Here is a 12,940-nt window from a genome sequence, read left to right on the forward strand (position 1 = left end):
TTATCTGACAACATCACCTTGGGCTTCAGGAAATTGTGATAGGCACTGGTGTGTGGACCAAAGGATGAGTTGATTAAATGACAACAAAATTTGCAGATTAATCAATAAATGAAAATGAAAATGTTAGCTGCAGCCCTACTTGATGGAGACCCTTTCTGCCTACCCACATCTTACAGTGAGAGGTTATTGTCTCAGTCTTTAAAAAGCTCCTCCAGAGCAACAGAATACACTTTACATCTATTTTCACAGGCTAAGTAGAACTAAACATGACCCGTAAACTGATCTAGGTGTGGCCTTTTATCACTTCATATATATGTTGATACACATATACAGTGTATGCTATAAGGTGATATATGGAAAAGTATGCTCTGGTTGCCAACTGTTACCCTATTTCCCTTTACAAGATACAGAGTGAATTGATCACACAGTGTGACTGCACTCTCACTGATCTCATTGACCATTTAGTGTTTCTGCTGTGAGTTGGTGAGCTTGTTCTCTTTCCCCACACTGCCAGCATTCACAGAAATTTGGTTAGACAGTACAGATTACGAGCTGCAGGCTGATAGTGACAGAGCCAGCGTAGAGCTCAGGTACCCACAGTACCCGACTAACTGCTCTCACAGCACAAAGTGCTTCTACATAAGCACCGTATACCTGCAGCTGTCAGTCTTGTCATTTCTGCTGCAGCACTGCAGTCGCTCGTGAAGTGAAGTCACTTCAGTTCTTTACACACACACACACACACACACACACACACACACACAGTCAGCTGTGGACTGACTGTGTAAAGGTTGACTAATTTTTCATTTTTCTCCTCTAAATAAACTCTTCTTGTATGGAATCATTCTAACAGCTTTTAAAGAATAGTGTGTAAGTTTTAGGGGGACAGTGTATAAAAATAAGACCTGTGTTTCTGTTAGCTTAGAATGAGCCATTTATATCCACATAGGGAGCGGGTCCTCATCTCAGAGATCACCATCTTGCTCCACCATGTTCCTACAGTAGCCCAGATTGGAGAAACCAAACACTAGCTCTAGACAGGGTCATTTACATTTTCATGTCGGCCACCATAGTTACCAGCATCGAAGAAAGACTGATTTGTGACCTAAATCGGTTTTATTCAGTGTTCTTCTGCTTTTTATTACCTGGTCCATTTGTTTTGGAGAGGAAGAGACCTCTGCGGATACTGTGGCTCCTGGTAAAAACCTCCTGAACAATGAACACTGAAGGAATCCCAGCCAGGCAAAGTTTCACCTGGTTCCAACCTTCAATCCTCACTGCTAGATATCACTAAATAACCCTAAATCCTACACACTGTTCCTTTAAAAAGAGATCAGTCATGATGTCATGAATAATCTGGTGCTCATTCATTTCATTTTATAGCAACTTGACTGTGTTTTGTGCTGTGTCATATGTATGTTCTTGTTGGGTTATATGTATTTGTATGAAGACCTATCTAGATCTGGGTATCAAGAATTGTAAACTAACTTAGGGTGGTATGTAGCACTGGTTCTTGCTTTATACAGTCATTTTATACAGTACTGGTACAATTGGCCCACTATCCCAGCAGCTACAACCCATATAGTCTGTGGTGTGCTGGAGTCGAGCAACATGAATTTGATGGATTTGACAGTTCAGCATGCAGAGATACCATCAAAACGTTGGAAAGAATGGCTTTACTACACACCAGTGGCATCTGGTTAAAAAAGATATCAATTGAAGTGTTCTATTGGCATCAGTATGGATACTTTGTGAATAGTATGTGTAAATGAACCATGGCAAATTCCCTCTTGCCAGCACCCAGGCTTGAAATGTGTCATCCGGCAGATTTTTGTTGGTTCTAGGGCCATTGCTGGAACTAGAGATTGTACTTCTGCACCACAGCTACAAAGAGTATTTCTCTCGGACTCAGATCAAACTGTAAAACTAGGCAGTGACGATCAAATATAAACCAAGATTCTGACACTGCGTTGCCTATTTCTCACCTCAAATGTTTCCAAAAATGTATTCTCGCTTACCTTTTAACTGTTACACAGGATTGTTTGTTACCAGCTGGCCACCATATTGTTTTTCAAATGAGCAACACGATGTCACCCACCAGCAGGAGCGTTATTGGTCTGGTACAGTGCATTCCAGAGGTTATAGGTTTTCTACCTCTTGAGAAAAAACAAATACCACAGCCCTTTTCCTCTGTTTTCTTGGGTCATGTAGCACTAATATCAAAAGTATTTTCTACTGCATAGACAGACCAGTTTTATGAAAAGACCATCTTTCCAACAGTGAAATACTCAAAATGTTTTAAACGATACCCAGCCCTTATTGTAGCTAAATGGCAAGTATTACTGTCAGAAAAAGAAGTGTAAATCTCTTTTGTGCTGGAGTTAGAAACTAAAAAAAAAAAAAAAAAGGCATCAGTACCACCAATGTGGAGCCCCGTTTTATCTCACTCGACCTCCTGGGTTAAAGACCAAAGCAGCCATCCTTCAGGACAACAATCCTGGGATCTGGGCCAGAACTACATGCTGTCTGGCAAGTAAGGTGAAAAACTGGATGCATTCGCTGCCAAGCGGTTGTGTGTTTGTCGATGTGTGCACCTATGTGTGTGCGCGGGAACAGAAATAGCCTACGGAGCTAACTTCTGCCGTATAAACAACTCTTACTGTAGTGTTGGAATGGGTTTTTTGCTCAGATAAGACCCATCAAGTTCAAAACTGCTGACTGGGAGGCTGAGGAAAAATGGCTGCAGTGGCTCCTCATTTCTATGTATGATTACAGCTTCAGAGAGGTTATAGAAATACTGCTTCTGACTTGCAAAATGATGTAATAAAAAGGAAAAAAAATCCGATTTACTGTGTTTCTATGGATTCAGCATAAGTGACAAATTTTGTCACCCAGCAGTGAAGCCTGGCCGGTTACAGCAGATAAAACTGCCTTTTCTATTAGCAATAAAATCAGACTGAGGAGATAGAAAACAACCTCTGGTATCTATGATGCTTCACTGTTTTTCTGTCCTCACCTCCCCTCTTCATCCCTCCTCTCTCTGCTCATTCATCCGTCCATTCGTCTTGCTATCCCTGCATCTTATATCCCCCCTCAAGCTTCTTTTTTTAACCCTTATATTCCTCACTGTTTTCACTCCTCGACTCTCCTCTCTCTATCTCACACTGACCTTTAAAGCTAGTTGTTTTTTCCCTCTCAGGCCATGCTCTGTCAAGCTCCCTGCAGTTACACAGCCTGGTCCTTTTAACCAGAGCCACATCGACCACAGCACAGCAGAGTGTGAAATTGTAACAAGTCACTGCGGCCCATTGACAATAATAGATTGCCTACTAAAGACGATGTCCACCTCTCCCTCCACGTATTCCTACTCATGCCAGTCTGATGTGTTTAACCACGGAACGTTGGCTACGCAAATGTCAAACACACACACACACACACGCATGCAGCTGTGTACACACACGTAGTCTCTTCATCACGGTTCATTTTACTGTCGCTTCATCTCGTCCTGAGGCAGATTTTTCACTGTGCTGATCAGCAAGATGGTGGCTGTAAAAAAAAACAAAAAAAAAAAAACGCCCACACGGAAGCCACTGCATCATAACTGTCACGTAAGCTGGCTGGGTTTTACCCAAAAATGTTAAGCACCAACTGATGAAGTGATTAATTAGTTGACAATTTAAGTCATTAATCAACACATTTCTGAACATTTACTGGCTTGGACTTCTCAACTGTGAGACATGTTTGTTTTCTTATCTAGTTTATAGCATTGTAAACTAGTGTTCTGGACAGCAATCTGAACCCACCTTTCCTTTGGTACTGGGTAATTTTCAATTATCATTACCATGAGCTCTACAAGTGTTTCTGAATGTGTGTCCTGCCAGTTAACAACTATGTGGTTAATTTTGGCCTGTGAGTTGCTGGATTACTTCCAATGCCAGTACTTGTGCCTCTTCGATACAGCAGGTGGTGTAAAGGCTCGGTCACATTAAATTTCCAGCCTACAAATACTTAATTCTGTCTACATTCACTTTAATTGCAGCCTGCATGAAAGATAAACTCTGTTTGGAAATATAGATGTCATTATATCAGCCTGTTCCCCCACCCTGTTTAGTACTGCAAAGTGCAGTGTCATTCTCACAGACTATTTATAGTTTGGTATCACTGCTCAATATTTGTTTACTACCCACATTAAAAAGGCATCCTTTTAAGATTTTGTTTTCATAGAATGAAAGGCTAATCTGACCATACCTTAACACAGCCAGCAATTACTGAGGCTAATGCTGCAGTTAGATCAATTTTATTACAGAGTTTAAACAATGGCTGAGACATAAATATAGATATTTTTCTCTGTAATTAAAGCCTTAAAGATACAGTACCGCAAAATCAAAAATACATGTTCAACCTCTTCCCTGTAGTGCTATTTATCAGTCTGGATTGTTTTGGTGTGAGTTGCCGAGTGTTGGAGATATCGGCCATAGAGATGTCTGCCTTCTCTTCAATATAACGGAACTAGATGATGGCACTTGTGGCGCTCAAAGCCCACAAAACACACATTTGAAAAACTCAACAGCAATGTCTCTTTCCAGAAATCATGACCTGGTTGCTTAAGATGATCCAGTTTCATGTAGGAACTATTTTCTTTCTACTGAACTACACCCACCAACTGTATGACTGCACGGACGGAAGCTTGCATCTACTCATGGATGAGAGGCTCGTATTAGCTAGCTCAGTGGTGTTAGGTGAGCTAGCAGTAGATGCACACTTCCTTCTGCGCGGTGATACAGCTGGCAGGTGTAGTTCAGTCGTGAAACTGCTCACAACAAAGTCTGTGGATTATCTTGAGTAACCAGGTCATTATTTATGGGAAGAGACATTGCTGTTGAGTTTTTTGGATTTATTTTTTGATGCTTTAAGCACCACAAGCCGAGTGCCATCTTGTTCAACTATATTCAAGAGAGGGCAGACATCACCACAGCCGATATCTTAACACTCAGCAACTCACACCAAAAGAAATCAAATAGGCAAACAGCACTACAGGTAAGAGAAAAAATATGTTTATTTGATTTTGGGATGAACTGTCCCTTAAATTGCTAAAGAACTGGGGTGTCGGTGGCTTAGTGGTGGAGCAGGCGTCCCATGTACAAGGCTGTTGCCGCAGCGGCCCGGGTTCGGGTCCGGCCTGTGGCCCTTTGCTGCATGTCATCCCTACTCTCTCTCTCTCCCCCTCACGCTTACCTGTCCTGTCCATTAAAAGCAAAATGGCCAAAAAAATATCTTAAGAAGAAAAAAAAAAAAAAAAAAAAATTGCTAAAGAACTGGTTTACTTTATGATTTCAGACATTGCTGTTTCTTAGTATACAATATATGGCAAATTTTCAAATTCAGTGTTGAAATAGGGTGCCCCCCAGTGGGAGTAGACCTATAATCCCACTGATGACACCTAACCAATAAGACATACAGTAAAAGGAAGTACAGAAGTCGACTGCAGTTGCCTGATCTCTCACCAATAACAAAGGCCTCTTTGAAGGTGGTCCCTGTGACATTGTACCAAGGTGGTCTGCCAGCAGTGTAGATGGTCCGTTTGTTCGTCCTCAGCAGTGGTGGCTCTGTCTTGGACTGGCTCGTGGTCCGTTTTCGTGGCGATAAAGACGGGGTCAAAGGGCACCGAGGGACATGGTTTGAGAGGCCATCAAGGGAATCATCTCCACTTCCACTGGAGTCAAAGACAGGAGGACAGCAGATGCCAAGATCAGGAGATTTACTCTTTTCTAGACTCTTGCCAAGTCACTGGTCTCTAGTTACTTTACTTCAATTATGAACTAAATAAAAGAGTATAATTAATTACAGTAATTTCTCAAGAAAAAATACCCCATTACAGCAGCTTCTGGTCCCTGTGACTCATTGTATACACATGCACTCATTGGTTAAATGTTCTGTATATGCTGATTGCCATCAGAGATGCCTTTTAAGCTCATACTTGGCCCCATGATGCTGCTCCAATACAGGCAAAGTTGCTCTGCAATATCTGCAGGCTCCACAAAGCTAACTATAAGACAGGCCTTAAAGTCAATAAGTAACTCTTTTCTGCTCAGACATAGCTAATCATTGTATAGCTATAAACTGGTAGAAAAAAAATTACTTTACAAAGATCTCTAACATTTAAAAAAAAATGCCTTAACTTTATCCTTAGACTGTTGTGGAGCTACAGATACTCTACTGTCCTGTAGAGAGATGAGAGAAAGCCTATGTACTCTGGCGTCTCTCTGAGCTGTTCTCTCCACAGTGAGGTTCTCTGCTGTCGGTGTGGTTGAGGGGGAGGAAGGGAGAACTTGCCAACCCTCCCCAGGAAATCACACCGCTGCCCAGGACACAGCATGACACAGGGTGGGGCCACTTTTCACATGAGTAAGGCTGTCATCACTTGGCTGGGACATTTCGTATGTATATAGTAATATCTCGCTGTGTCTCGTACTCTTGTACACTCTGAGGTTAAATTAAATCTGGTGGTTGAATCTTGCCCTGCTTATTCATCAATAAGAGCACCTTAAATGCACAAATTGTAAAAGGTCTGCAGGTAAAGATGTGCTTCAGTGAGCAACACTTCATTTCAAAATGAGTAAAACTTTTAGAAACAGTTCAAAATACTTCCTCCTGTCCAGTCTTTGCTTAGCTTTGTAGTGTGGACACTACAAAATCCTTGTACAAGACACTGAATGCCACAAAAAAAACCAAAGCTGCTGTTGTGTGTTAATGTTAGTCGAGTTAGATTAAAGTGTCTGCCAGATGAATGTAAGTTTTCCTCAAACTTAAACATGATACCACAGTTGTGACAGGCCAAAATCTGACAATATAAACAGCAGCAAATGAACAGCTATTTGTATGCATTAAAGGTCCGGTGTGATTTAGGGGGGTATGTTGGCAGAAATGGAATATAATATAATAAGTACCGTAAAACTTCAACTAAAAGCCTAGTCCCTTTTACTTGCCCGATGTGGCTACACATTTTGACAACCCGGTATGCCGGGTGCCACAGAAAAGTGCCAAGAAAGCTGCTCTTGATTGGTCAGAATTTCCATGCCAGGAAAATCCAGGAAGTAAACAAAACGCTGAAGAAGAGTACACTTGCAAGATAAATCTGACACTTTCTAATGTCACAATGGAGGGACAACTACGCAGGTTGATTTTAGCGCTGCTCATCGTGGACTATATTGCTGTCATTGTTCATTTTAGTCAAACCATAAAAGTTTGAAAACGAGGCGCGGCTCCAACTAGAAAACAATGTTTTGATGCATTGGATGTGCTGAATGTGCATATTAAGGCAGCACAGGAGGAGGTGCACATTAATAATCCTCCAGGACTGTAACATGCTCATGTTTAACCCAAACAATGTGTCATGTGACTGCAGTTGGTTCAGATCCAGGTCGGAACACGTTCTCACCACAAAGGAACCACACAAGAGTTCGTTTGTAACCGAAACGAGACCACCTCTTCAGAAAGGTCTCAGTCCGGTTGTTTTGGTGCACACCGGAGTGCAACTGCTGTGTTCACACCTACCCAAATGAACCGCACTTAGAAGGCAAATGAACTTGAGTTCAACTGAACCAAACCAAACAGGGCAGGTGTGAAAGCACCCTTAGAATGAGCTGTTTATATCTATGTAGGGAGCAGGTCCTTGTCCAAAGAGTCTGCCATATTTCACCACCATGTTTCTACAGTAGCCCAGAGTGGACAAACCAAACACTGGCTCGAAAAGGGCCATTCGTGTTGGCCACTGCAGTTAGCTGCCCCTCCACAACATGCCGAACAGTGTCAGAAGAACACTGATTTTTAACATGAAACTGCTTTATTCAGTGTTTTTAAAAGTTTAAAGCACCGGGTCCATTTGTTTAGAGAGCAAGAAGCCTCTGTGGATAATTCAGCTCCCAGTAAAAAACTTCTGAACGTCTGGATCTTAAGTTATCAGAGAATTAAGGTTGGTACACACCTTCAGAGCTGAGTACACATTGGCAGGTGCATCGGAGAAAAAATGATTTGCAACATGAAACAATTGTATTCAGTGTTTTTACTAGTTTTTAGCACCTGGTCCATTTGTTTTGAAAGCGAAGAGACCTCTGTGGATAATTCAGTGCACTGTAAATCCCTCCTGAAGATTGAACACTGAAGGAATCCTTACAGGGAATTCACTCTTGGCACAGAAGTTTCAGGTGGTAATGGTGTAATCTGCAATGCTCTCACCTAGATGCCACTTAATCATACACAATGCCCCTTTAATGCTTCTACAATCTCCATTTTCCATTAGTCAAGAAATGGTCCTTTGTGCATATGGCAACAGCAGCCTATACAAATCAAAGCTAGTCCCACTCAAATAACCAGCTGGGTTTGGCCCCAGTTCTGCATAATCATTGTAGGAAATGTAGCCTCCTGCTCTAACAATCAGTGATCAAATGAAAAGACATATGTAGGCTCACCCAGCTACAGGATATCCTCATTCACACGGCCAGGTTAGCATGGCTGCTGGGACAGACACCTGATCCCCCTCCACATTCTCAGTGCTACGTGGTACGAATAAGCGAGTGTTAGCCACGAAGTAGCTTTACTTTGCGTTAAGACGGGCAGTGCAACACTAAATTTTCCACCAGAGCCATTTACATGTGTCGCTTTTATTGATAATTTATCTTTATTATGTCAATAGTCACAGAAATCAGATTAGAGGCAGACAGTTATTAATGATGACGAATTAACAAGGCCATATTGTAACACTGGAAAATACTGTTATGGCAATTTATAAACGTTTGCCAACAACATAATGAGCATAATACGTCACATTTTCACAGAAGTCTGGTTTAATGGGCTTCATAACACAGAATGGACCGTTATAAGCGCGAGCAAAACCAGAGGACGGTAGTTTGTGTTAACATTAGCTGTAGCTAGGTATAACACTGCATATGCACCTCTGACAACTATGATATGGTTTGTCTATAACGTCTAGGGTGTTTTTTTGTTTAATTACTATCTGTATTTCTCTCGTTTGCTTGTCTTTTGTTCGCTGCAGCCACGCCAACACAAAGCGTGGGTATGCTTGTGGAAGCTAGCCAGCTAGCCGCAGTAGCTAGCTAGCTAGCATGAACCGCTGCGCTGCTCTCCCTCAGTGTTCCGGCTCTCTCTTCCACCGCAGACACTCAGCCTTTATTTCATGTTTTACCTGTCAGACCTTGACATGGACCTGTCCGCCTCCATCCCCTCATCTGTCTGCTGTTCCTGGGGTTTATCATCGCTGCTTGTTGTTTCCATGTCGACTCGGCGCGGCGCGGAAACCAAACACTGGAGCGTCATGACGTCTGGAGGCGTAAACTGATGCTGTGTTGATGGTAATCGGAAAATAGAACTTCAGTCGTTGCTTATTCACATGCAGCCTGTATATTGTGTTAAATTAAAAAAATATAACAATAAACTTGAAACAACATCAGATCTGTCACACAACATGTGTGGTATTTCTGTCAGAAAATGCGCAGTGCTTCGTGGTCGTGATGTTTATTTGTGCATTGACCATTTTATTCACTATGTTCGGCCACGAGTAGGCCTGCGGGGAAATTCAGCTCCACTAATTCATTGTGTTAGGCTATATTAAAAAATGGCAGACACATTAAAATAGATCTAAATGATGCCATATAATAACAGGAGTTTCTTTCAGCTAATGAATTCTATCAAAAAATCTGCTCTGAAAGTTTTACATGATATGTAGGCAGGGCCAGCCCTAGACTTTTGGGGGCCCTGAGCAAGATTTGGTTTGGGGGGCCACCCTCATTGTGATGACATGGCTCTGAACCAACTTCTGCTTTGTAGATATTAGTTTAGGCACATATTATGTTCACTTAAACATGTAGACACTAAAGAGAGGCCTATTTGCAGCAATACTAACCCTAAAACAGTTACAGTAAATACAGTATATGTCCAATACATCCAAACCCTATGAATGGTCCTCGTAAACTGACCTCCAAATGTAATATATCCAACGTAAAACTAGGGCTGCAGGGAAAACAGTCGAAGAATAGCTTGTGAAGATATATCCTAGTTTGTGTCGACTTTCGTTCTTTCCTTTTTTATGTTCATTAATTTTGTTTACCTTCTCATTTTTAACAAAAACACAAATGTGCTTTATCTTAGTTGTTTATTTTTTATCCACAGAATGTTTGAAATGCTCTGTAGGGAATAGTGAATGCTGACATAAACTGTCATTTTCACTGGTCTCTGAGTTTATTGTTTTGTCTCTATTATCCAGCTAAAATGGCTCAAAATATGTTCGGTTTTGTTCAGGACAGTTACGTTACAGTTTCATTCCATTACTGTCTCTTGTTTATTAAAAAAATATTATTATTACTATCATTGCAAAGTCAGCACGTGCCAAGTAGTCAGTGTTTTCTAAACGTGGTTGAAAATACATTCCCGCCAAATGACAAGCAACTTACACCTCTCAAAGAAAAACTCAATAAACCAAGAAAGTTGATGAAGCCTGACCTAATGTCCGTTTGTCCCACTGTACAGGAACGCACCATTAGTGCGGTAGTCATGAATGATGACCGGAGACACCCAGAGCCGCAAATCCACACTAACCCCGGATTGTCTTTTTATACCTTATGATACATCATGATATAAATTTAGTCAACGACCGGCTGTGGACTTGTTCACATCTTAGTCTGTGGCCAGTTAACGCCATAATTCAAAGTAGAACAAGGCATCAGTTTATACTGAAGGACTGAAAAGGTTTTACATGTTACATGTTATCCATAGACTTAAATTAAGCTGTGTTTTTAAAATATTCTTAATAGACCTGCACCAACATATGAATTTGTAACATGACATAATTTCGTGTGCAGCATCTGTTTGAAAATAATGGGCCATATGGTATCTTAAATATAGATCTTTTTTTAATTCATTTTTTTTGTATGAATCTTGCCTTGTTTTTAAGCACTGCTGCCTACATAAATGTGATTGTATTTTAATATTTTTGAGAGTCATAAATCTGTTTAGATTTTTTTAATTTATCTTTTTTACTTTACACATCTCTAGATAGGCTATATATGCAATAAAGCAACCTAATGACATAGTCCCAATTGGTCAGTTTGAGGATTATTTGATGCTTGAAACAGAAAGAGGTTTATATCTTTACAGCATGGCATAAATCTGCTTATTACTAATAAGATAATGTACAGTGGCATGGAGGAAGGCAGGTTGATGTAAAAAATAATAGAGGTCTGCACTGATTTAACTGCGACAAATCATCACACTTATGAAATGTAACTCATAAAGTGTATTTGATTTTTAAAATACATGGTGCAAAACTTGTGCAGAAAAGTGAATCCTATAGGCAATAATAGTGTGTTAAATATCTTTACTCACAAGAACAAATTGTTAAAATTCTTGTTTGTAATTTCTGTGCGTAAAGACTCCTTCTTTGTGTTAATTGATTTTGCTTTGACCCATTAGGATTCACCAACCGGAGGTCCTGCTTGCACACCGGGTGATCAGTCAGGCTCCTGTGTAGGTACCCAGCCTGTCTGTCCTGTCCACTCACAGCAGCTGCAGTGTAGAGAGCGCTGCGTGCCTTATGACTGCTGCTGCTGCAGCTCCACATTCAAGGCTACAACTCCAGCCTAATTAAAAACCTCCCTCAGAAAACTCCTCCTGCCCTCTCCACCACCGCAATGAAGGGATTTATCCGATTGTTCTGAAGTCTCTCTGCTCACAGAAAATGTGGACTCGGCTGACTTTTTCCCCGCGTTGAGTGAAGACCAGGGATCCGGACCTGTCGAGTCTCAGCGGCAACTCCTGCAGCATCCTCCATAAAAACAAAATCACCTTAACTCTTTTTTATTCATTTTTTTTGTAAATCTCAGACGGGACAGCGGCTGACTGCAGGCTGAGTAAATGGATAATAACGCTGCAAATTCGGAGAAATCTCAGCTGATACACGAGAAGAGTGCGAAAATGTATTCTCTCAAACTACAAAGGTGGGAACATGTTTCATGTGACTGCAGCTGCATGAGGAATAATGCTGCATGTGTCAACACCCTGATAAGTTACCTGTGTTACATCTGACATGCCATTTAAAAAAAATCTACAAACAGACAATCTAACAACTATTTTTTAAATGTCAAGTTGAAAGAAAGTGACCAATATTTCTGTGATTTTTGCGCGTAAAAATCCAAAGTGATTATTCAGCAGTCAGCACATCCCCGAGCTCTGCACGCAGGAACGAGCCCGTGTTGTGCTTGTGTGTAACGGTGGCAGCAGTTGTTACCGTGGTGCATGTTAAGCAGGCTGCCGCTCTTGCGGGCTGTTTTATGTGAATGAACAAATTCATTTCCATGCTTGGCTTGATTCTGGACAGCCTGTGACAAATGGCCCCGGGGCCAGTTCACTGAGCAATGCTAAAAACTCATCATCTGTCATTAGGGGAGGCAAGAAGCAGCTCCCTGCACGTCCAGACTGCATGGGGACGGAAAGAGGCAGGAGAGCAACGAGATTAAATACATGGAGGTGTGTGTACCTGCACGTGAAGGCAGCGCGGATAAATCCAAAGCGCTTTATTATCTATGAATGAATGAAATCTGTATTTATGTGAGAAAATATTTGGCAAAGACATCTAGAAAAAATCATTCTGGAAAAGAAAATATATATTGGCCTATAATACTATAAATTAAAAGGCTAAAAATATTGATTAAAATAGTATTAAAGCAGCAAGCGTCACGTTTTTTGTTCTGTGAAAAAATTGAAATGAGTCGGATAGATATACATCTTACAGTTTAATAATTATAAGAATTTATACAAATTAAAAGTGTGAATTTTTGAGCTATAATGTTAAATATGTAAAAAGAAAATCTGCCACTAATTTTGAATTTAAAATAAAAATCTCACAAAAATTAAAAAAAAAAATCGAAAA

General features: G+C 40.9%; 2 protein-coding genes across 3 annotated transcripts in view; one reads left to right on the top strand and one right to left on the bottom strand.

Moving 5' to 3' along the window:
• si:ch211-243j20.2 (uridine-cytidine kinase-like 1) overlaps positions 1–9,317 on the bottom strand; it is a 35,600-nt gene extending 26,283 nt beyond the window's left edge. For both annotated transcript variants that reach the window (XM_050058791.1, XM_050058793.1), the window contains exons 1-2: positions 9,203–9,317; positions 5,505–5,713 (exon numbers count right to left, since the gene is read on the bottom strand). In XM_050058791.1, the coding sequence (XP_049914748.1) occupies positions 5,505–5,713; positions 9,203–9,291 (298 nt within the window). In that variant the 5' untranslated portion in view covers positions 9,292–9,317. The remainder of the gene's footprint in view (positions 1–5,504; positions 5,714–9,202) is intronic.
• A 2,255-nt stretch (positions 9,318–11,572) lies between these two features.
• Positions 11,573–12,940, top strand: part of slc30a2 (solute carrier family 30 member 2) — a 31,378-nt gene continuing 30,010 nt past the window's right edge. Inside the window, exon 1 of the mRNA XM_050058960.1 lies at positions 11,573–12,008. Coding sequence (XP_049914917.1) covers positions 11,926–12,008 — 83 coding nt within the window. The 5' untranslated portion in view covers positions 11,573–11,925. The remainder of the gene's footprint in view (positions 12,009–12,940) is intronic.

Source organism: Epinephelus moara, chromosome 12 (genome assembly GCF_006386435.1).
Source record: "Epinephelus moara isolate mb chromosome 12, YSFRI_EMoa_1.0, whole genome shotgun sequence".
NCBI lineage: Eukaryota > Metazoa > Chordata > Actinopteri > Perciformes > Serranidae > Epinephelus > Epinephelus moara.